Consider the following 24,148-nt stretch of genomic DNA (forward strand, 5'->3'; position numbering starts at 1 on the left):
GCCGTGCGGGGGCGGCGGCGGAGCGGGGCGCTCCCGGCGCGCACTGTGGGCAGCGCGGTCGCCTCGCGGGGGCTGGGGCTTAGGGGGTGCTCGCTGCATCTAGGGGGCACTGGCAAATGCCGAGAGGAGAGCTCGGAGACCCCCGGGGGGTCCTCGTACAAAAACACATGCTTGCACACGTACAAACCTATACATCTGTGTAGGTTTTGTGAGAATGTAGTTTTTAATGTGCCAGGTGCACACAAAGGTCAGGTGAAAAGCTCATTTACAGTTGAGGTGAAAATACACATTACTGTATACGTGGATACCTACCTGAACATTGTAAAGGAGGAAATGATTCAATATAAAATATACCTGTAAGAAGGCAGGTCAATATAGTGCATAAAGGATYTAATAGAACTTAAGAAGAGATTAAAAGTTTCACAAGCAAATTGAGGAGGGTGCAAGTATATCGAAGAGAAAACAGGGGTATGTAAAGGGGATGTAAAGGAGGAGCTGACTGTGGTCTAACAGCCACTCTGTAGCCAGTGGTTTATGCCGCTCTTCAATGGCACTGAAATGGGGCAGTTTCTATGTGCTGTGAACCCCAGATTGACTGTAACCATGTGCCACAGGACACCTAAGCTGCTTGCTGAAAAAGTGAGAATTCCTTGATACCCAGTAGTGGCTGACCAAAGTCCTAAGCTGAACTAAAAAGAGGAAAAGGGGAAAAAAAAGAAAAGTTGTTTCATCTCTTTCCATACTGCAGTCTTTCCTCCATCCTATTACAGGTGTTTTGGAACCCTTTTGCTTCTAGCACTGCTATAAGCAGGAGTCACGATCCTCAGTCTGAGGAACCAGAGGACAGAGAAAGCATGAAATCAACAGTCAGTATTTGTCATGGGCTCTCATAATCATTGCTGTGTTTTAAGTTCTGATAATCAAAGCTGAAGATAGACTGTAAGTAATGGAGATTCAGAGAATGATGGAAAAAAGGATTTGAAGGTTTTTGAGGGAGGCCTTTTGGAAGGCTAAGACTGCMTATCTTAAAATGGCACATCAAATGGGAATATTGAGTGAGGTGGACAGAATTAAGCAAATGTGAAGGCATCACTTAGAACACAGGTACGCAGCTGCACACTCATACACGTCATGTATATGAAGACTTGCAGAAGTTACTTCTATATAATTGTTTAAACAAATATACAACCAATATTTTAGTGTGCTTACAAGATACGGCATCRCTATTGTAGGTTTCTGTGTAGCACCTTCATCAGCTCTAAAACATGTGCATCTGTGTAGTATTTACTTACAAGATACTCATGTAATATCTTTGCAGGCTTACATATGATACTCATAACAGTATATRCAGGAAGATTCATGTACAAATTAGTCACTATGTGGTGGGTGCATTTTACAATATACTGTACATTTGCAGTCATTTATTCACATGGAACAAAGCCCTATATGTATTCCATTAAAACTGAACAAGTACCTATTGCAAGCAAGTCACTTAATATGGCAAAGGAACTGCTGCATCAGATAGCTCCTATTAATACCGAATAGTGGTCATCTTTAGCCCTATTAGTCCTATGAATTCACTGTGGTTATTTGGTCAGCTATTTCAGTAAGAAAAAGGCAGTCTGTGAATATTCACCTGTGTATTCACAAGAGTTCTCTGGAGAGCTATACCTCTTGTCAGAAGTGATTTATGGAGTAGGGTAAGATCTGGTAGAAAAATGCCCCTCTAYTAGCTGTTGGGCTTTATTCCTCTGAAAGGAGAAAATACATTTTGTTGCATGAATTCTACATGTGATTTGTGTGTAGAATCCATTGTCTTTCACTTAATTAGGATGTAAAAGGATTTTTGGGGGTAAAAGGATTCTTATCATTGGTTTGATCCTATAATCTTGTAGATTACATTGAAAATTATTTTGACATAGTTAAACTTTTCTTCTGTAACACTGAAACTAGTGCATTTAGTAGCCTCAGTAAACCTACGTACAAAAGGGTAGATTTTTGCTTTTAATGACATTAACACTATTTTGCGCATCATTGTGCAAGTTCATGAACATACCAAATACTTCTGTAACAGAAGATTATCAGAAAGAGGTGACTTTGAATTCAAATTTTACTTCTAACTACTGCATATGGATTTTTATTACAACTCTGATAGCGATCAGGAGAAAAACTAGTTAATATCCCTATATATCCAGCACCATTGTTTTAATCAAAGATATTTATGAAGGCTCGTCATAGATTAAAGACAGAACTGACACTCTCAGTTTGGTGCAGCTCAGTCATGTCTGCTGTATCATGTAAGACACTGATTAGTATAAGTCATGGGCCAGTTGAGAGAACTCTAATAATTAATTAGAAGCATTTTATTGTTTACTGGATCTATGCTCCCATTCGTAAGACTAGACAGTGTGTAAGTTACTATTTCTACTTTTGCCTTACCAGAGAAGGCATTTGTGCTTCCAAAAGTTACCTTTGTAACTGTTGATGTACCATCCTGTAAAAATGAATGAGGGAGTGCACGATGATGACCTAAAATATGGACGAGATATCAGTATGCAGGTTTATATGCATTTCATGTAGTTTGTGCCTCTTCCYACTAGTGTTGGAAGGGAAGAGGGATATTGTCATCTTGTATGGAGCAAAATTCTGTGAAGAGGGAGAGATTCTGTGGCAAATCAAGTAACCAACAGCTATAGAACATTAAAGTTCCCAGTTGCAGAAGTTTTTTAAACACTAATCATTGGATTTCTATTTTGGAGACAAAATTGTTTACGCAGACCTCACACTGAACACATGACTAATTTTAATTGATGTATTCCCCGCCTCCCTCCTTATCTCCCGGTAATTCTGCAGTGGAAGTAAATAGTGGGCAGTTTTACTGCGGTAAACCAGATGGCTATTTTTCCCTGTCTCAGAAGGGGAAGTTGATTGTATCGAAGCATACATAGTGCTGTCTTGTTGCTTCCTACTAGTAATAGCTTAGCGCATTAAAAGTTCAGCAGCAAGGGGCCACCAGCAGGAGTAGAGCACTGAGCTACTAGCGACTTGATTATTTCCGTRTACTAAGTGACAGATGAATCAGGGAAAGAAGCTGGAATGCAGTAGTGATAGGTGGGAAAGTGTTAACCTTTTTCAATAATCAGTAATATACTACTCTTTTTAGTATTGTATATTGGTAGATCTTGCTAATAATGTTTCTAGGGGTTTTGAGATGGGCAGAAAAGGGAGGAGGAGGAACTTTCTGCATGGGCTTTCGTCCCATAGATGGAGGCAGCAGTGTAAGGAAGGTGCTTCAGGCAGAAATCATCTTCCTTACTCCAGTGCGATCTCCTGCTATGGTTCACAGCCCTCTCCCCCCTCCCCCCCCCCACATAACTATTTGCTCTGCTCTGACACTTCACTCAATAGATGGAGGAAGAATGGGGCCCACCTCTAGCTGCTTTGGTTTTCCATTGCAAGTGCAAAGGGGCCATGGCCATAGCACTGCCCTGCTCTGGACATTTGAGGCAAAAGATCACCAGAACCATATGAGATTCAACACACAAGCCAGTGCTTGGTATCAGTTTCACGAGTACCAAAGAGTACCCACAATGAATACTTTTGGTGTCATTTATACTGCATCCCTTTAGAATTGCAGTGTTACTATGGTATTAGTATATTGTACGTTGTGAGACTGTAGTATTGGAAATAGAACATTTAATTATTTTATTGTCTGCACAAGTCCTGTAGCAGAGATTACAAGGATGAAAAAATCAACTTCCATCTAGTAGTTAAATTAGAGTTTGGATTTATGTGGATATCAAACCATTAGTGGCTTCATAACATAAGGGAAATGCTGATCCATGCTTAAAAGTTATTGTTCTTCTTTGGTTGKTTGGTTTTTGTTTAACTACTCTCTGTAAGCCAAAAAGTTTTGAGGGAGCTTAAATGCTGTYACTAGTTCTTCCTATGATGCATGCTTTTCTCTTTCTAGGTTTCCCTGAATTAGCTGTCCTTTTAATGGCCAGTCATTTGAGATGCTTCCTCTCTGCTAAAGCAACTCGTGCCATGCTTGTGTAGATGAATGATCTCAAGCAGGGTTAATGACTCAATGTGTAATAAAGGCTTATGTTTCTCCTTCCTTCTCCACAAGTTTGCTCTGTCACACCATTTTAGAGCCATCCGTGTAGTTAATTACATATGTTTTTCAGATGTAGCGCAGCCGGGGTTAAAGTAACTGATCATCTGTGCAGAATTTAGATAAAATAGTGTAATGATCTGGAGAGGACAGGTTTTGTTATTACTCATCTGAATTACACAATTTCCTATATTGATTTCAATATGCTCTTATGATACCTCTTTGTGCTCACACGTTAGTAAAATCAGTAGCTGTGGAACTTTCCTTTAGTTATTTGTAACCTTCATTTTCAAAATTGTGATCAGTTGTTACAAATTTATTATTATTACGAAAAACCTGAAAAATCATTCACAATTATGTGTCGGTATTCCCGTTTAAAGTTAAACACAGCTTCTAAACAGCTCTTCTTAAAATCTAAACTGCTTTGTTTCATGTTAACACTGAAAATACACACAAGGGCATCCATAACTGTCCATATTGAACTGCAGTAATACCTTAACTGGACAAAAGAGAGAGAGTATTTTCAGATGGGGAGGAGGGTATGGATGTTTATTTTTGAGCATAAATGTTTAATTTTTTTAATTTTAGTTTTTATTTTTTTGAATAGAAGAAAAGATTTTGAATTATCTTTCCTGCATTTCAGAGCCTTCCTCCACATAAAAAAAATACTTCTTAGAGGGAGAAATAGCAGTGTTTCTTTTCAAGTCTGTTCATGTTGCTCACAAAGTGGTTGTTGCAGCTTATCTTCCTGATAAGGCTCTATAAGCATGCTCCTGCGCTAGGAGAGGATGGTGGTCCTGGAGGCTGCGCCGGTGCTGCCGGGACCTGAGTTCAGGACTAAGGGAGTTGTCCAGCTGCTGCTCCACGAGGAGCAGTAGCTGCAGCAGAGCAGATCTCTGTCTAGTCTAGCCTGAAAAAGTTGTAGTCCCTATTGTGCTTGACTTGGCCCACAACAGTGTGTTAACGCTGATTTTTTTTAATTCAGTTTTATGTGCACTCCCCCAAAATAACTCCTTGATGATGTTACAAAACATATAAATACCCTTATTCCTGTCCCATAGGTACTATAAAAGGCTTCCTCTTATCATGCTAGTAAGTGCCTCGCAATCTCTAACACTTTTTTTTTTTTTTTTTTTTTTTTTTTTTTTTTTACTGCTCTTGTGTTGCATGTATTTTACAGATTTTTAAGGCTAGACAAGGCCATTATAATCCTCTTACATGACATTCTTCTTTAAGCACGCAACAGCACCTGTATTTGTGGAATTTCTGTATATCAGTTCCATATTTCCCGTTTCAGCTATATTTTTCTCTTTAAAAGCGTATGTAAGCTGATGATTTGACTTTGAATGACAGGGAACTTGTCATGCCCATTCTTACTATGATTAATATAAAAAGTGTTAACTTCTTGCATTCCTTGCAAATCTGAATTTRCCTAGTTCATCCTCAAACAGTTAGATCATATTTTACCTTTTACCGTGTAAAAGAAAGATGCAGACCTATTTACTTTTTAAATTACCTTCCTTTGTAGATACTTGTGATCAGTGCAGATCTTGACCTTCTTTGGGAAGAACRAGATTGGAGCGTCTTGACTTTCTCACAATAAGGCATGATTTTAGATCTTCAAATCTTTCTCCTAGCTCTGCTCTGAACTTTCTCCTAGTTTTTCAAACTCTTGGTCCAGTGGGAACACTGTGTTGAAGCAATTTATTTACTAACACTATACAAAAAGCAGAACCCAGTAGGATACTAAAACAAGACTTAAGCCACTTTTACAGTTCACTTTGGAATACTGTGACAAGAGAACATTACTGCAAGTAGACCTTGTAATTCCCGAGCCACTGCTGTAGTAAGTAGGCTGAGCTTTTTATTCTCAGTATTAAGAAAGTCACCTCGATAACACTCTGAATCTTGAAGCAGATTTTGGTTATAACATCCTAAGTGATGCACAGGTCCTGTATTTTTTCCTTTCCACCCATTACTTTTAATGTATTTGATGTTTGTAGCAATGAAATCTGTYGTTGCTATAATAAGTGTTTACATTCAAGCATGTGTATATGTTTTGCTTTAATCTTTGTTTATAATTAAAATGCTGGTTAAAAAGGCTGTCCATGATTATATATTTGTTGATCAAAATGAAAGTTGTACACAAAATCACTGATATTTAATATGAGACTGGGACACTAGTAAACCAATAATTATTTTAATAAAAATTAGGAGAGTTGCAATAGACTTAATCTGTCCTGAATCACTTTGCAATTATTTTTTAGATTTTTAAAATACTTTTATCTGTATTTTTTTTTTAATTTTAACCAATTACACATTCTAGCTTGCATTTATGTACAACTAGGGCCACACAGAATAGTGCCAAATTAAACAGAAAAAGTGAAATGTACCATTTTTATTAAGATTTGCTGTTCCTACAAGTAGCACCTATGATCAATAGAATTGAACTTGACAAGAAAACCCATGATATTGTTGCCTTTAAGGTAAAATTAAGTTTATATGCATCTCCATTGTCATTTTAGTATCTTACGTGTGTTCTAATGTTTTAGACTACACAATATAAGTTCTGGCAATTTCCTGCAATTTATTAGATTAAAATAGCTTAGTTTCACTACAGACATGCCTTGGACAGGAATTTCCTATTTGAACGCTTGTATTCCTGAATAAAGATTCTCTTTTCTAGTTATGATACCTTAGCTGCAGGTTAAGTAAAAAATGAATGTTCTTATTCTAGCATGCATACTGAGGGTTGTGGTTTTGGGGAAACTGACACCTGAATCATAACTACTCCATGCAGACAATACCTTAGCAGCCAGGGCTGTTCTGGAATGTTAATCTTACCAAAGCAGAAGGTAGCGCAGTAATACTGCTATCCATTGCTTCGTGTTTCCATTGCCAGTCATTTAATCGGCTGCTCTGCTGACCCGTTGTCGCTCTCACAGATGAAGCGTCTGAGTTTGATGGTCAGCAAAGCATCTCGGGCACTTCAGCTGTGCAACTAAACCCCCAGTATAACGCTTGGTGGCCTCTCGCTGAATCGTTGCTTTTCCATAGTTGTCGTATTCACCCTTGAATGAGTTCATTGAGCTTGATTCACCTGAGAAAGACGGACAGGAAAAGAGGGCGTTGCTCAGCCTTACAGGTGGAGTGCCTGAGAGCTTTCAGAATAGTGATCCATTCTGAAAAGCCAACATTTYCTCTGGTTGGCAGTTCTCATGATACTGCTTCTGCCTGTCCATCTTCAGTGACGTGTATACGTTCCCCATGTTTTTAAACTATATGTATGTATTCATCTTGGCACGCATCTTGCCATGCCTTACATTAATCTTTGAGGGAGAAATAGTGCCCCACTGGCCATCATGTGACTGTTCCACTTCTCAGGACTGCTCTCCTGGTGGGTAGCAGGGACCCCATGTATTTATGCGAGCATGGTATATATACCATGTCTGTATTTGTGATACTGGAGAACTTTGAATTGGTTTCAGTCACTAAAGAGAGCTCATATGCAGTTTCATAGCAAGTTGTATAATATGTTCACAGTTGCATCAAACAAGCAACTGTGTGGAAGTTTGCAGTTTGGAAATAATGCTTGTTCAGAACTGACTGCATTAAACAAAAGTGCTCAGGATTAGAAACTGTTTTCTGCCTTTTCTTTCACAGTCGTAAAAAAGGAAGTGAATACACTTCCAAGGTTTATTGAGTCATAGCCATGTAACGCTATATCTAGTGCCATGGAGAGTATACAGGGTTCATTCATTCAGCTGTGAAAGGTTTGATATTAAATTGCTGTTTCTGCCTAAGGATTAATTAAGAACACATAGACTCTGCATAGGTTGTGTACTTTGAAATATCTTATGATTTATGTAGACTTTCTGATACATTACAGGTTCTTCAGCAAAAGCACTTGTGAGCTTGAAAGGTAAGAAATTAATGTCTTAATTTACTATTGTACAAATGAAATAGATAATCTGACTTTCAGATTTACTGAGTTTCTGGCTTCAAAAGCTTCAACAAAATAACATTTATTAAAGAGAATTTTTTGTTAAAATATGTTTTTTTTTTTATTGTGTATATCTTATTTCAGTTGACTGATGCTCAGCAGTTGAAACTACATATGTTGTGGTGTATTTAGACACTGTTCTTTTGGGTGGCATTTCTGAAATGTGTTTTTTCTTTTCAAGTACTACTTAGGCGTCAGGTTTGATGAGAAAATTGAAATAATCTTTCCTCTCTTGAGGATGAGATAGGAGAAGGATTCTTCATGCAACCTCTACATGCAGCAATTTACAATAGGAAGGAAATTTATAATCTCATTGTGTTTTTCTATCAGCAAGTAGTGGGAGAACTAGAAAAATGTTTCCTATATTCTTTCTTTGAAATTGTTTTAATGAATATTACATTAAAAAATTGAATACTTTTTCTCTGCCAAACAGTAGAAGTTTCTTTATATTTTGCATGAAACAACAAAGAGGAAACGATCTGCTGAGTATGTTTTAACCATTGCAGGTTTGGGTCAGTTAAATTTGATTTTTTTTTTTGATGATGTTGTTGGATTGCATCCCCTTAAATCATTTTTTTAGAGGCTGGAGGAGGCCAGGACTTCCAAAGTTTTACCTTCTTCAAGATTCTGTCACAACCWTGCTACAGCTTTCCAGGTGTTTGTCACTTTGGTGGTGGAAATAACAGATTGCAGCAAAGAAGGATTTCATGAAATCTAAGCTTTGTATCAAGAAAAAAAACTTTGCTCTCGATTTTCCTTATTATGAAAGCCTCTTTCATTTTTTCTTGTGAGTGTTCAGAACAATTTAATAAAACTATTGGTATCTAAAATCCATTCATAGTTGACTCAAAAGAAAACATTGCGAGTAACAAAAATATTTTGATGTTTGACAGTATTATACTAACTTCTGGATAGTAGTTATATTAACAAAAAAACGTTAATGACATGAACTCTTTACAACAGAGGGAAGTTTATCCAGTACATGGAATGAAAAGTACAATTCTCTGCAGAAAACACCTATTTGGAAAAGCAAGAATGTTGGTTCTGCTGTGGAAATGGTAAGAAGCAAATATATTTCAAGAAGCAAAAAGGAGAGAATTTTAGGATGAGTAAAATACCATAAAGTGAACCAGATATAAATCTTGGGCAAATTATTCAATAGTTACAGTTTCACGTATTCAGAGCATTAAACTATATCATTCACAAGTACTCTATGCAGTTCCAGTGTGAAATGAAGGCATATTTTATAAATGAATAAAGGAACAAGTTAAATTTATGTCTTTRTTCAAGATACCTCGTAGTCATTTTTCTGTCTTTTTTTGTAAAGTAAGTGCTGTGTGGAATATTTGTACTGTATCTACCACTATGAGTATAGGAATCATCATTTCTAATAAACCGTTTGGTCTATCCCACGAAATACCTCGTTTTGAATTTTGGCTAAGAACTGATGCGTAGGAAAAAGGAAGGGAAAACGTCATAATGTGCTTCCATCCTTGTGTTTTCTGTGGGGGGAATATCTTACTAAAAGGGAAGGAATGGCCATGAAGTGTCCTGCAGTATTCTGAGAGCACTCATAGGAGCTTAAGTTAAAACTAGACCCCACAGCCTCCAAGGTCATGTTTCTGTTCTTCTGTTTGGTTTGACCATTTCCCCACCCCTCTCTCTTTTTGAAGCATTCTGTTGTCCTTTCTTTATCACATTCAAGCTTTTCTTGATAATTCTCAACTGCCTCTGCCTGTACCTATCTATTTTTGTTTTGTTTATGCTGCCGGCTGTATCACACCCAATGCCTTGTTTGTCCAAATCTGTAATACTGTGTGTTCTTTTCTATTACACCCTGGTAGATGGCATACTCTGGATTGCTATGCAGACCTTCTCTCCCACATTCTTCTGCTGCTACCTTCTTCCACAGTAATTGCAGCCAACTTTCTAACTAGTCAACTGTTTTGTATTCAAATCATTATTTGTTTATTTGTAGTAAGCTGCTTGCTTATTTTCAGGGAAGTGTTATGTTTGAAATTCTTGCACTTGGCTGCTCTACACATAATCAAAATATCTGAGCAGCATCCAGTAGCACTTTAAGAAATGTGACTAACAGCTGTCAGGTGTAATTTTTCTGTGGTCTTCTCCCCATAGAGAGAAATGTACACAGAAAAGTGCCTTGTTTTTGGTAGGATTCATGCAGGTGTAGGGAGACATATTGCTAATGCTTATGTTAGAGAAGACAGGGTCTACAAAATGCAGTTCTAGACGATAGTGATCTTTGTGATAGCACTTAGTTTCTGTGGGAGTTCAACTCACAGTTTCCAGCTACTCACTAGGGAAATTCATCTTCTCACAAAAACAGGTTTTAGCAGTAATTTAGAAGACTGCATGTGCCAGATGATAGAAATCACTAACCGTAATATTTATACCAAAATTTTAAGTATGCTGGCTTAAAGTATTGAAAATAAATAATGAGACTTTGAATTTGATTCAGTATTCTGTGGGAAGCTGGGGTAAAGAACAGAGGATACTGATATGTGTGCAAAGCCCATGCTGCTGATAAGTGACGAGGCCTTCTGTGCTTGTTTGAGTTTCCTAAACACTGTAAGTTTGAATATATGTTGCACCGTTGATTGAAAAATCTTCCAAAAATGCCCAACCTTTTTAGCAAAGTTGGATGGCACCTCTTTGCAACACTTCTTACTTTTTTTCTGATGTGAGACACAGGCAATCCAAACTGATGAAACAGTTTGCCATTTTGGATAGTTCATTGGAACAGGCTTTGGCAGCTTCTGTTGGGGCTTATAAATCAGTCTTCTTGGCCTGTAATAAAGCCTTAGCATAAGGTTGAAGGAATTATTTAAGTTTTGTCTTGTTCGTTTGAGTATTTATTTTCCAACATTGTGTTGGCATGTGCTCTTCCAGTACAGTGTCATCTAGTGCGTTGTCAAATCAGTCAGTCCATTTGGGAGGAAGAAGTCATTCTGGAACCAGCACCTCAGATATCAAGTTTACGATATAATTATGAAAATTCAGTAAGGACCTGTTTTCTCTGTGGGCGGAATGCTGTGATAAAAATGAATTTGGGGAATTTAGTGATATAAGAGTCTTTCTTTATTGTTGAGGCAGGAATGTGGATCTGCTCTGTAGCTCCAAAGTTAGAAACATTCAGGCCTTTTCTTTTTAAGATAATGGTTTGTCCAGGACATCAGAGAGGATATAAGGGAGCATAAAGACATGGTAATTTAAGTTTGCTTTTGAGGCAGTGTAGCAAATTGGAACATGGGAAGAAAAGAACTCTGTATCTTGCTGAAGAGAGGAAAACATCCAGAACAATTGATATGATAAACTAGTTACTATGTTAATATGATATGGACACCATTTGGTTACCTTTCTAATATATAGTTCCTCTATTCAAGGTGTCTCTTTTTCCTAGTTTGTATCTCCTTCAAAGAATGGATGTTTTCTTTTTCTGTGTGTTGAATGTACCTGGGTGTCCAGCACCATTGTTGCTTAACAGTAGACTTGTGTAGGTATGGTTATAAATATGTATACATTTTGAGTAAGAAATACACACTTTCCCAGAAGAGCTCCAGCTGGTCTCATGAAATGGAATAGACAGATTTTTTTTCTCTCGCTAATTAATTCTATAGGGACTGTTTTTTTTCAAACATATTGGATGTTTTGATCAGCCACAAACTTATTAAATATCTTTCTTAAATGAAAATACTTATTAGTGAAGTTATATTTTACTTTGTTGATTTATTTTGTTTCTGACTGCTGTTAAGGACTTCTCTTTCCATTAGTACTCATCACTTTGTGGGAGTCATAGATTTCATATCCATGTCAATTAGTAGCTTTTTCACCATCTGTAATGGCAGAAGTGAAATCTGCGTTTGTTCTGTCTTTATTTGTCATCTTTGTGAATAGTTTGAATTACAAGAAATGCTGCAGGGTGCAGTCTTGGAGCCCTACAAAGGAGAGATTTCGGTTGTGGCTGGCTTCTGTGGTGGGCCACGGTGTTCATGGAAGGAAGACTTCTTGCTGTCAGCACAGCCAGTCACAGGGTACTGTTTTGTCCTTGGGCTTTGGCAAGCTTTTTGTGCAAGCTTTTAGTCATAGGGTAAAATCTTGAGGTATAACTAAGCAGAAGTATTTGAAAGAGATTTTTTTTTCCATGGCATACATTTGCAATATGATTTTTCATTTTTGGTCAGCTTCTAATTTTCTTTGAGCTATAACATCTTAGCATACAAATAAATTTAATCAGCATAAATTCTAAATTCTTCTCTTATCTGATATTTTTACATAACTTGTTAGAATTTTMGTTTCAGAGGGCTTTACTTCTTAGCATTTTGCAACATAGGCACTTTCAGCAAGTTAAAAAAAAAATTAGATTCATAAGAGATTCTTGCAAGAAATTTTATATGCAGCTAACTTTTTTTTTTATGAGAACATACCAAAATAAGCACAGTTTGAATATTTTTTTTTAAACCCAAATCCAGAACAAACTGTTTAATGGATGTGCTTATAACTAAAATAAATACTATATTAAGCTTAGATACACAAGTGTTTAGACACCTAACTCCCCTGGAAACAAGTGGGAGTTAGGTTCTAAATACTTCTGTGGATCTGGGCCAGCAGTAGAGTAATGGGTTATAGTTAGCACTGGAAAGCCTGGAATCATATATTCCTTTCTCTCTTCTCTCAGCCCTTAGATTGGTAACTGCTGGGAAGCTCTATTTATTGTGTACCATCTATCTTAAACCAGTAGGTGGCCAGGGAAAAGGCATTCCATTTCTCTCACTGTCAATTCTGTGCATGAACAGAGAAATCAGGGTTTTTTTGTAATTCAYTGTTAATTTTGATACATGCAGCCCTTCAGAAATTCAAAACGGAGTCGACTCTTCTGTGAAGAAGATGACAGACAAATAAACACAAGGTCACCCAAAAGAAATCAGAAGGTTGCGATGGTTCCACAGGTACCTACATGTATGCAGATATTTTTACCAGAAAAGGGAACAAGCCTGTCTCTGTTAGTTGAAAATTAGGATCCATTTGCTTTTCAAGTTGCATTATCAATTTAAAAAATATTTTTGTGAGGAATGCTGTTACTAGGGATAAACCGCATTTCAAAATACATTTATATTKTCTTCTCACAACTGGGTTCCTCAGCTTATTTATGAGAGTACCTGTCCATTTTGATCCTAGACATAAGCATACAGAACTAGGAAGGATTCCAGAGTAATTTACTACAGTCATGTCCTCTGATCTGCGTAAATTTATTTATTTAGTATCAGTTAAAAACTAACTAGGTTTCTTGCACTGATTATCTAATTTAGAAGTCTGCTACAGAACATTACCATATTCTAATAGTTAGGAACTTGCTCTTGTCTTCCAGCCTAAAAGTATTCGTGGCCAGCTATACCTACTTACTCCTGTAATGATACTCTTCTCTAATTCGAATGACTTCTTTTTCTACTCTTCCCGTTGAGTGTCTGCTCCTTGTTATATCACAAAGTGGCAGCAATGATTCCTCTCAGCCTTTACTTGTTTTGCCATGCTAGACAGGGCAGCATTTTTTAGTGTCAGATAATTGGCTCTCTGTTCCCTGTGTCATCCAAATCACTTTTCTGTAYGAACAGTTGGAGCCTGTGATATGCATTTGTGTTACTACTTCTGAATTTGCTGTACTGAAGTAGACCTGTTTGAATACTGCTCTTATTTGCTTTCTCAACTGTACTGTGCAGTGTAGAATGGGGAGGCTTGGCAATTTCCATTTTTCTGGATCCATTTGTCAGAGATAAGGGCCATCTCTGTTCGTTGCCATGATTTCTTAACAGTAGAAAGACCTGAATAATGTTCTAGGCCCAGCTGGTTTGTGTTTATATGTCTGGTTCAGGAGATTCTGTGATTACTGGGTAAACGTTTCTGAGGGACTCCAGCCGCATTGCTCATAGATCTTGCTGTCCTGCTAAGCCTTGTTTTCCTGGAATTCCAGTGGAAGAAAGGGGACCTGTATCTAGAAGGTAGTGATTAAGCACAGCAGGAGCCAGCAAGGTGCCTTCCTTATGCTTTATCCTATTATTGCAGCTACTAAAGGTCAAAATTGTGTTGAGCATTTAGAGAGGATAACTTGGATGAAAGGATGGCTTGGGGACCCAGTTAAATATTTTCACAAAGCTGAAATCTCTTGTAAATAACTCTCCTTGTCTGTTAAGACTGCTATTCCTGGAACAAAATTATGAAATTATCTTTCTTCAGTCCTTTTTAAACACAATTCTATGTATTATGCATGGGATCTAAGACAGTGTCTTTTCTGCAGTTTATAAAATAGTTTTCAAACATAGGTAAAATTTGATTGCTTATGTCTGTGCTAGGTACTTCTGCAGTTTGTTAAAAAGCAAACACTCTGCTCAAGGCTTTGACTATATTAAATTATTGTGCTAATTTCGTCTTAAGTTTAAGATGAAATTAGCACAGAGTTAGCAAGAGTAGAAGCACTAGTGCAAATGCGGTGGTTGGTGTTGCTGGCATTTGAGCCTCCATGTCATGCATGCCAGGCTGGGATCAAGTTCAATGGTGCTTCAAATTTTTAAGGTCTGTGTGTGCTTCAGAGCCAGTACTATTGTTGTCAATAACTTAGTTTCAATGTTGGAAWTTTTTTTTTATTAGAAGAGCCTTGTATGGAGACAATTTGTGGCACTGATCCTGCTAAAGTTTGCCGTCTGCTATGTCTGATTGCATTGTTAATATAACACAGTAAGATTTATTATACATCTGCAAACAAAATTTATCATGAAGCAATATATGTGATTAAAATGTAGAAATTAATAATGTTTCAATTTTTATCAAGAAAATGAAGTTTAATTATTTGAATATTGAAGAMCCTTAGAGGGCTGTGTTTAATTATTTCCTTTATTTTACTGTATAGAAGCTTACTGCAACAATGCCAACACCAGACAAGAAAGCATCACAGAAGATTGGTTTACGGCTTCGTAACCTGCTCAAACTTCCCAAAGCTCACAAGTGGTGCATATATGAATGGTTCTATTCAAATATAGATAAGTATGTATTTTTTTAATATAATTATCATTTATTACCATAGAAAGCATTTTCTGAAAGCAAATTTTCATGTATTCGTTAGACATTCTTAAGTTTATTAAACTTTTAGAGCTTCAGAATTATTTTATTGGATTTTTTCTTTTTCTTTTTTTCTTCTTTGTAATGATCAGTCTACTTGGGTATCTTCTTTAGTCTTCTACAGAGTGCTTTCCTTCATGGAATTAATTTTCTTTTTTACGACCTCTGACTCTACCAGATACAAGATTTTATTCATGTATTTTTTGCTTTTTAAGTATAAAATTATCTGAACATCTGGACTTTTTTGAACCTTTAGACTGATGTTGCACACTGGAGATGGGAAGGAGACTCTTTACTACAAAAGCTGTTACTCACCTAAAAAGTTTAAATATTGATTTCTGATATTTCTTCCTCACTACCCTGYTTTTATTATGATCGCTGACAGCACTGTGGGCTGTAACTACTCACCTCTTCTCTGGATATTGGCATCCTTCCTGTATCCTCTTATCTACCTTCCAGACTGTTTCAGCAATCTGTGCTTCAGGATATTTGGCTCTTGTTTTGTTAATACCACTAGTAAGGTGGGATGAACCATTTAAATGAACTATTTTTAAGTTCATATGTTAATATATGTTAATATATAAGTTAATATATGTCATACRTGACAATAATTACCATTTTTACAGCTGTCCATGAATTTTTAGTTTATTTTCAAATAATTGTATAGCTTTTGATTGGTCAGTAAATTACAATTTGATTTTAGTAGATAATTCTGAAAAATTCTTTGATATAGTTATCAGTGAATGTTTGTAATACTAGTAAGATCATGAAGAACTAATCATGAAGAACTAGAACTTCTAAACTGTAAAAATCTTTATTAATACATGTAATCTTAAAGCTACACTGATTGGCTAATGTATGAAACATTTTAGCATTTAGTATTCTAAAGGATAGCTTAAGAGTTGACAAGTGCTCTTTTCTAGTATTTATTCATAACAAAATAATTACTGACTTTTTTTCTTTTTTGATTGAAGCTGTTTTTCTTAAACAGAGCGGGCAGTTCTAGCAATAAAAACACATTTTAGGATATGCTCATCACAGGTAGAAGAATTAACATGTTTATTTTAGTTTGTTTGGACTTACTTGTCTGTAGGATTTAGTTCTTTTGAAAGAAGTAGCCTTTGCATGCTTTTCTGGTCTTACTGAAAATGACTACTTATTCATAGTAATAATTTTAATATATGTCAGACGTGACAATAATTACCATTTTTACAGCTGTCCATGAATTTTTAGTTTATTTTCAAATAATTGTATAGCTTTTGATTGGTCAGTAAATTACAATTTGATTTTAGTAGATAATTCTGAAAAATTCTTTGATATAGTTATCAGTGAATGTTTGTAATACTAGTAAGATGTTATCACGTTAAGATATGATAAAATAGTTTATTGAGTAATTACAGAACTTTAAAAGATAAATTTAGATTTATGTTGTTTTGAATGATGTGATCTAGACTTAATGTGAAGCATTAAAAAGTTCAAATARTAGGACTAACTCCATCAGCTGAAAAAAAATCTCACTTTACATGTCTCGAAATATTTTGATGAAACTATTTTATTCTAAACTGTAAATGTAAATGCTGCAATTTTACTAAGTCTTAAAAATATTTTTATCTGCAGTTATCATCTGTGATTATTAGAATATTAGTGAAGCTTTTTCAATTAGATTCTCACTAGACTGCTATACATGGGACTGTTTTCTGTAAAGTCCCTTTTTCCTGAGTAGATGGTGGTACAGTCTGCTCTGACATCTGACCCACTTYAATGATTCTAGGTATCTGCTTATCCAGTTGCAGCAGTAACTTGCTTACACTATTTCCCAGAGCTTCTCATCTTGTGAGGGCTGTAGATTTACAATTTGCCCATTTAGTGATAATAAAAGCAGTCACATACCAATTCTATTTCTCAAAAAAAAAAACAGTTGTTCTTTACTGTAGCTAACGTAATACATCTATGCATATCTGAATTAAAAAAAAAAACCTCTTTCATGCATTTCGTTGTCTGTTTCCTGCCCACCATTGATCGTGCTTTGGTCAGGGTCCTCAGCGACTCCTGAACCCCATCCTAACCTCTGTTTTCCCCCTCTGCAGTTTCCTTTTAGTTCATCCCACAGTCGCAGATCCTTCTACTGCAAAATATTCTATTCCATTCTTGCCTAAGTTTTCTTATCTCCATGAACCTTCCTTTTCTTCTGCCGCTCCATATTCTCAGGCAAAAGCTATGTTGTTTCCAAGATCCTTTGTTATGTGGCTAGGGAGTTTCCCCTACAAACTGTAGCACCCTGCAGAGTTTGGGAAAAAAAGTGATTTTATCTAGGATGCAGTTATTCTTTTGTTCTCACCAGATGAGATCCATTTTAGTTGCACATAGTCTTTAATGATTAACCTTCTATTAGACAGGCATATCCATTGCTGGTCCCTTGTCTCCTCAGCACAAGAAGAGTGTGGTACTACAAAGTAAAGGGCAGTCAGAAAACATAAGGATACAGACAGGTCATAGCATCAAACAGAAATTAATAACTTGTGTAAGTAGGTTTTCTGAACTGTCATTGCTGTACCACTCATCCTCTAYATTGCCATGGAGTCATGGAATGATATAATAAAAGTTTCTCTTGTATAACTATAGAGAATAAGTTTGTTCAAGCTACTGCATTTTTGGAACTTTTTTTGAGAATCTGGGTTATAATTGAATGAATTGGTGAAAAAAGGTACTATTTTTTCTATGTCTTGCTAGCACATTGCATACAATTATTTTCTCTCCCTTTGCTCTTAATACGTCAGTGCATCCTTATGGTTTCCTTCAGTGAGCTGCAGTATCTTCAYGGCACTTCATTGGTTTTATTGAGGTTTCCTTTGGTTACGACAGTGCCTTTGCATACATTGCAAAGCAGGATGAATGTTTTCATATATTAACAGGAGAGATGAAAATTGTTAAACATAGACTTTAAAATCACAAAGATTGATAGTAAAGCTCAAATACAACAGTAGTCCCAGAAACTTTATGTCTTTGTTTTTGCACTGGAATTGATTTCAAGTTAAATTTTCCCTTTGAATATAAATATCTTGTTTATATGGCTTATTCATAATTTTCCTTTTCAGTATCTTTCTTACACAATGATGAATGCTTTTTAGAACTTTGACAAAAGTTTGCTAAGTATATTTAACAGAGGACCAATTATGTTTTAACAGACCACTATTTGAAGGAGATAATGATTTCTGTGTATGCCTGAAAGAATCCTTCCCAAATCTGAAAACTAGAAAATTGACAAGAGTAGAGTGGGGAAAAATCAGACGACTAATGGGAAAGCCACGAAGGTAATTTGCTTTTTTTTTCACTTTACAATTAATAACTTTGTGTACAGCTTTATGACTTTATGGATTGTTCTCACTAAAACCACTTTATATGCCAGTAGTAAAGCAAAATAATAGCTAAGAGTAGAACAGGTTTTTGTTGTTTTTGAAATGTTTTCTGCATTTACACTCCTTTCACCTCGCCATTACTTATTTGGGTGTGTCCAGTCCGCATGGTTCTCATGAGCCTTTRCTTGAAATGTTCACTTCCCACTCTTGATAACTGATCCTCCAAGCTCTAGGGTATGTTGAATTTATATTAGTATCTTTGAGACTCCAGTACTGCCTGATGTGGAAGACAGGCCAACTTTCCGCTGAAGTCTTTTCTGGATTTAACTACCCCTTGACACAGGAAAGCATGTTATGGTCTCGTTTATTTATCTTTAACCATTTGATAGATCCTCAACTTTTCCTGACTTGGCTGCCAAAAAGGAGACAGGTGAAAGTCATCCACAGGATATTGGACACTGTAGGCAAGAATCCAGAACTGAATCAAGGGCATAGTTTTCCCTTCAATTTAGAATTCTTAACTTCTAAAAATCACTGATTCAAGTCAGTCTTTTTACAGATCCAATACAATTCTGTAAGATCAAGGAGAAAAAATGTATAAGGAGCATTACAGAAAGGGCTCGATTATTTTTAGAATTTAAATACTGAATATGAGAACTAAAGCACTGAATATATTTCATAAATTACTTCATTGAGTCAGATTAGATTTTGTCTGATGTAGGCTATCTCATCCTCTGTATCTGTAAACAAATTTTCATAAAGAAAATTTGCCAGTCCAGGCATGGCATCAGAGCCTCCTTAAAAGAATTCCTTCTGGGAAGGTGTTAATATAATCTGAACTTTACTGTAGCATAGCTTTTTTTGTTCACCTGTTATCATGCTTGCCACTGAGATGGAGTTAGTGTCTTTGGAGGCTTACTCATCACTTGGTCTTCATGCCTATTTCTTAGACTTTTGCCAAAAGTGGGTATCACTAGAAAAGATTGACTCTCTTCTGTGTGCTGCACCACTGATGTAATCATTTCTCTCACTTGCAGGCGCTCTTTCGGACACGCACTCTCTCTTTCTTTCTCCTTTTTTTTTACTTTCTTTTTTTTTCTTTAATCTATTATATAATGAGTTTTTTGAGAGACTTATGCCTAAAGATCCACAGTTCTAAACAGGCAGGAGGTTATTTAATCTGAATTCTGAAGTACAGTCTTTTGACTGGATGTTGAGCCTTTGGTTTTGTTTGTTAACCAAAAGATTATGAAGTCTTGGGTTTTTTTTTCTTTTTTTCATCTTAAAATAGGCATTCCTGTTTGCTTTTTATTTATTTAATAAAAAAGTAATATTTTTCAATGCCATTTTTGCTCGGTTCCAACAGGTTTTGAATGATTCTAAGTCATTTGAATACATTTCAAGACGATTTTCATCTGTTTCTAGAACAAAATTTTTTGTTGTTACCATTCTATTAAAAACATCTTCTCTCTGTCCTCATTATATGCAAGTAAGAAAAATACTATAGCAATACTGGTATCTCCACAGGAAGGAGGAAAATAATAAGATTTTTTATCCCCAGTGTTGATGGCAGAGGGTAACAACTTCTCTGTGATAGTTGTGCGCATAGTTGTCTTTTTTCATATTACTTTAACTATATTGTAATATTTTCTTACGTCTGCTGCTACTTTAAATTTAATGTCCTATCATACCGGTAATATCACACCRTATCATACCTATCACAACAGTGTAGTTGATTGACACAACATTATTCTTCCTGGGAGCCTACAAAACTTGTAAGATTCCAGTGGACTTTAGGGGAAAGATATGCTCCAATAAAAGGAAGAGGTAGTTAGTCTTCTGTACTCTGTTACATAACTTCACTGTGGTTGTGAAATAGCAGTGGATATGAATGAAATTAGATATGCTTGTCCTGCCATGATATGATGATGATGATTCATGTATGTTAGTTTAAATTCTTATGACCAAGGTAGAAACCAAGTAGTCTGCAACCACATTACTTTTCTGTGGAGGCTTTTTAAGAGGATGAACAGTGTGATCTATCTAGTGGTGTTTTCACCTTTCCTTTTTCAAGGGAATGGCACAAAGGTTGGACAACTTTTATTAGATTCATTTTGGGAGGAGGGGTTAGAGTTTTCCTGTAACAGAAGCTAGGAACATGTTGCAAATACTTTCTGCTTCCATGACCCACTGCATTCTGAACAGAGTCTTTTTAGTGAAATGTTCTTATTGTTGCTGTTGTAGGGACCTCCAGGTTTGACAATTRATGCATTAGCCTTTGAACTTGTTTTTAAGACCATGAGTCAAAGAACGTTAGACAGTGTCTGATGCTCCTAATGCAAGGCCTTGGACACGTTCAGAAGGTCTGATATTAAAGTCTATTTTGGTCGTTTTTTTTCTTTTTGTCTTACTATGAGTAGTCACCCCGTTGTTTACCTCAATGACATTAAAGAGTTCTGACCTGCATTTCGCTGTTTCATATTTACAGCTCATAGCAAGCATTATTTTACACTTGTTTCCCCCCAGCAGTAAATGTAACACAAAAGCCATATCTAAATAAGAATATCTAAAGAAATTTTGCTTAAATTCCCAACAACTCTCTACCTCTCTGCCATATCCCTTTCCAGATATTTTTGAACTCCTAGCAAGGATCATTTAAGCAATATACAACTCCAGGTAAATACATTCCGCTCTTCAGTAAGTGGTGAACTGGTGAGTGGGGCATACACATACGATTGCTCTGTCTACAGTACAGTTTATATACGATACAAACAGCAGTTACAACTTCTGCAGGGATATTGATTTGAAAGCCTGGTAAAGGAACTTCCTGTGCACTGCTCCTCAGATCTGACAGAAATACATCGCAGCTTCAGTTCATTCCTGTAGAGTTTTTTTTTTTTTTTTTTTTTTTAATGTCTAGGACTAAGATGTCATTGCGTTTAATACTTTAAACATTGAGCAAAAAGATGGTCCAAGCCCCATATAACCTATAAACCACATATAAGACAGAAAACAATTGACGTTTACRGATAGACAAAGGAGTATGAAACTTCTGGACAGCATAAAAGGAAATGGTCTCAGCAACCTGGCTGCTTAGTTGTTATCAACTTCTTATATCCATCACAACAAAGAAGATTCAGAGAATAATAATGAAATAGTTTTGGGGAACCCTTTCCAGGTGTGGATTAAACATAAGAAAACACAAGAGTGCTTATTTCGGCGTATAGTRAGAGAGTAGTAGAAGCAGACTTGGGAGATAGGAGTTGACTGCTCAATACTGAATGAGAGATGAATAAGTGAATAAGATCTGGAAGGGTTTTAAAATGGAAAATAGTTTGCTGCAGCACAGAAAGGGTAACCAGCAGAGGAATTACCAGTGCATGACTTCTAAAATAGCCTCATAAAATAGCAACTTTAATTGATCAGTAATCAATATATAACTGGATGAGTTCTACAGGAAATGTTTAAATTGTACCTAACTGCAGTAAATCAATTAACAAAAATAGTAAATTTTTTGATAAATAACTGCTTCTGCAATTAGAGACCTACAGTAGCATCTGTAGTCTTCTTTTAAAGTTCTTTCATCGACACAAGAATGATGTAACAACTTTTTTTTTTTTTCCTAATAAGGAACAACAGATAGGATAGAGTCGTAATGGTTTTCTTTGCTTTCAGTAGCTTCCTCATGTGTCAAACCTATTCAGTAGAGTAAAGATGAAAATGAGTAAAACCAAGTAAGGACCTTGGGAGTAAGTCTGCTATCTTAGATTAGGTATAAGACTTCATTTAAAAAACAACAACAACAAAAAAAAAAATGTTCCGAGTCTGGTGTCTATTTATACCGATTGGTTTAGTTGTGCTAAAAAGTACATTTAAAAGGAATCTACTATGTGTCAATAAGTGGTGGCTGCCAGGGACCTCATACAGTAAGCCCTAATCATACTCATTGAACTGGCATTCAGGATAGGCTAGATGTGGGACCTGCTTTGGCTTTGGTGGATCCTGATAAGCAACAAATATCCTTAAAAAAAAAAAAAACAAAAAAAAAACACTCTTCTAATATACTCATGCAAACAGATAGCATTACTGAGTAATATTTTTAAATAAAACTTATTTCCGGAGTGGTAATTCTGGGGAGCAAAACTGTCTGAATCTGTTCACTGAAATACTTCTCTCTTGAACACTTTACCTCAAGCTTTTATATTTTCTTTTTCTTTCATTGTGTTGTAGAATATGCCTATTTATTTGATGTGTCTTCATATATGTATGTTTTCAGTGCTGAATTTAAGTATAGTCTTATTTAATTGCRTTATAGATGTTCCTCTGCATTCTTTGAGGAAGAGAGGTCAGCATTAAAACAGAAACGGCAGAAAATAAGACTTCTGCAGCAGCGGAAGGTTGCAGATATTTCACAGTTCAAAGATCTTCCAGAAGAAATTCCATTACCACTCGTGATAGGAACAAAAGTTACAGGTAACTTCTTAAAAATATATATATGTTTTGCAAAGATTTAAAATATATTTGCTGCACATAGGTTAAAATAAACTTTAAACATTAGAAGTTGTATGTTTTTATTGTTAGCTTATTGAGGAAGTGCTTCCATGGGGTAGCTARTATTTTTTAAATAGTGACATGGTTTAGAGATAAAAATTTAATGTGGTTTATTATTGTTGTTGTTCCAATTGTGGATTTGTTCTTTAAAAAGTCTAATATATCCAAAAGATTTTGGAGAGCGAGATTCTTAAATACAGGCAGCTGAGTGCTGCCTGAAAGTTTAAAATCCAGGCTAACATAAAACTTGAGCTTTAGTTTTCCATAAATATAAAAATATCTCTTTGAAACAGATACAGAATGGATATGGCAGAATATTTGGCCATGTATATTAAACATGACGTTATCTTATTCAAAAACTTACACATAACTGAGGAAGAAATATTGTTAAAAACATTCCATAAGCTATAAAGCTGTATTTAACTTTTTAAAATCTTGAATTCACCTGAGCCTGTTTGCTTGTGATCTAGGTGTTTTTCACTTACACACAGTATCTCCCACTCAAGAAATTACTGTTTATTGCTTTTTGAGTTCTTCAGTGTCCCTGTCTGAAATTTCACTGAAGAGCAAGCCTGCAGTCTCTCACACATTTACATCATCTCCTCACACTTCTACAGCAGTAGCTTTGAGCTGCTCTCTTCATTGTCTTTTATTAAACGTGCAGTCATTAGTGGTAGTTACCAAAGAGAACTAGTGCACAAAAGCATCCATAATTTGATTTTGTCCACAAATTCTGACTATCACAAGCTATTTTATATTAAATAGCATTTTGCTTAGACATAAGTGTAGTGCAAAGGATGAGGTTTGGGAAATACTTGACTTGCAAAAATAATTTTTTCAAAAATTGGGTGGTATTTCTATTACATACAGTTCTTTTTCTGGATTTACAATGTTTTTCATTTAAGATGTATTTTCTTCTATTGGATGGTGCCAGGCTTACATGGAAGATAAATCTATTTTCCTCATTGGCAACCAAACATTATAATATTTGGG

The 24,148-nt window shown here is 35.9% G+C and overlaps 1 protein-coding gene across 3 annotated transcripts in view; it reads left to right on the forward strand.

The window, feature by feature from the left end:
• The first annotated feature begins 8,007 nt into the window (after positions 1-8,007).
• The window catches only part of LIN9 (lin-9 DREAM MuvB core complex component), a 29,304-nt gene continuing 13,163 nt past the window's right edge, over positions 8,008-24,148 (forward strand). The window contains exons 1-6 of one of the 3 annotated variants that reach the window (XM_085311502.1): positions 8,008-8,039; positions 9,084-9,178; positions 12,983-13,087; positions 15,040-15,173; positions 18,434-18,559; positions 22,920-23,077. In XM_085311502.1, the coding sequence (XP_085167628.1) occupies positions 9,176-9,178; positions 12,983-13,087; positions 15,040-15,173; positions 18,434-18,559; positions 22,920-23,077 (526 nt within the window). In that variant the 5' untranslated portion in view covers positions 8,008-8,039; positions 9,084-9,175. Of the gene's footprint in view, positions 8,040-9,083; positions 9,179-12,025; positions 12,173-12,982; positions 13,088-15,039; positions 15,174-18,433; positions 18,560-22,919; positions 23,078-24,148 lie in introns of those variants that run through there. The other 2 variants (XM_085311509.1, XM_085311494.1) reach the window with 2 other exon arrangements.

This window comes from Rhea americana, unplaced genomic scaffold, assembly GCF_003343005.1.
Source record: "Rhea americana isolate MKP2758 unplaced genomic scaffold, rheAme1 scaffold_109, whole genome shotgun sequence".
In the NCBI taxonomy this organism is placed as follows: Eukaryota; Metazoa; Chordata; class Aves; order Rheiformes; family Rheidae; genus Rhea; species Rhea americana.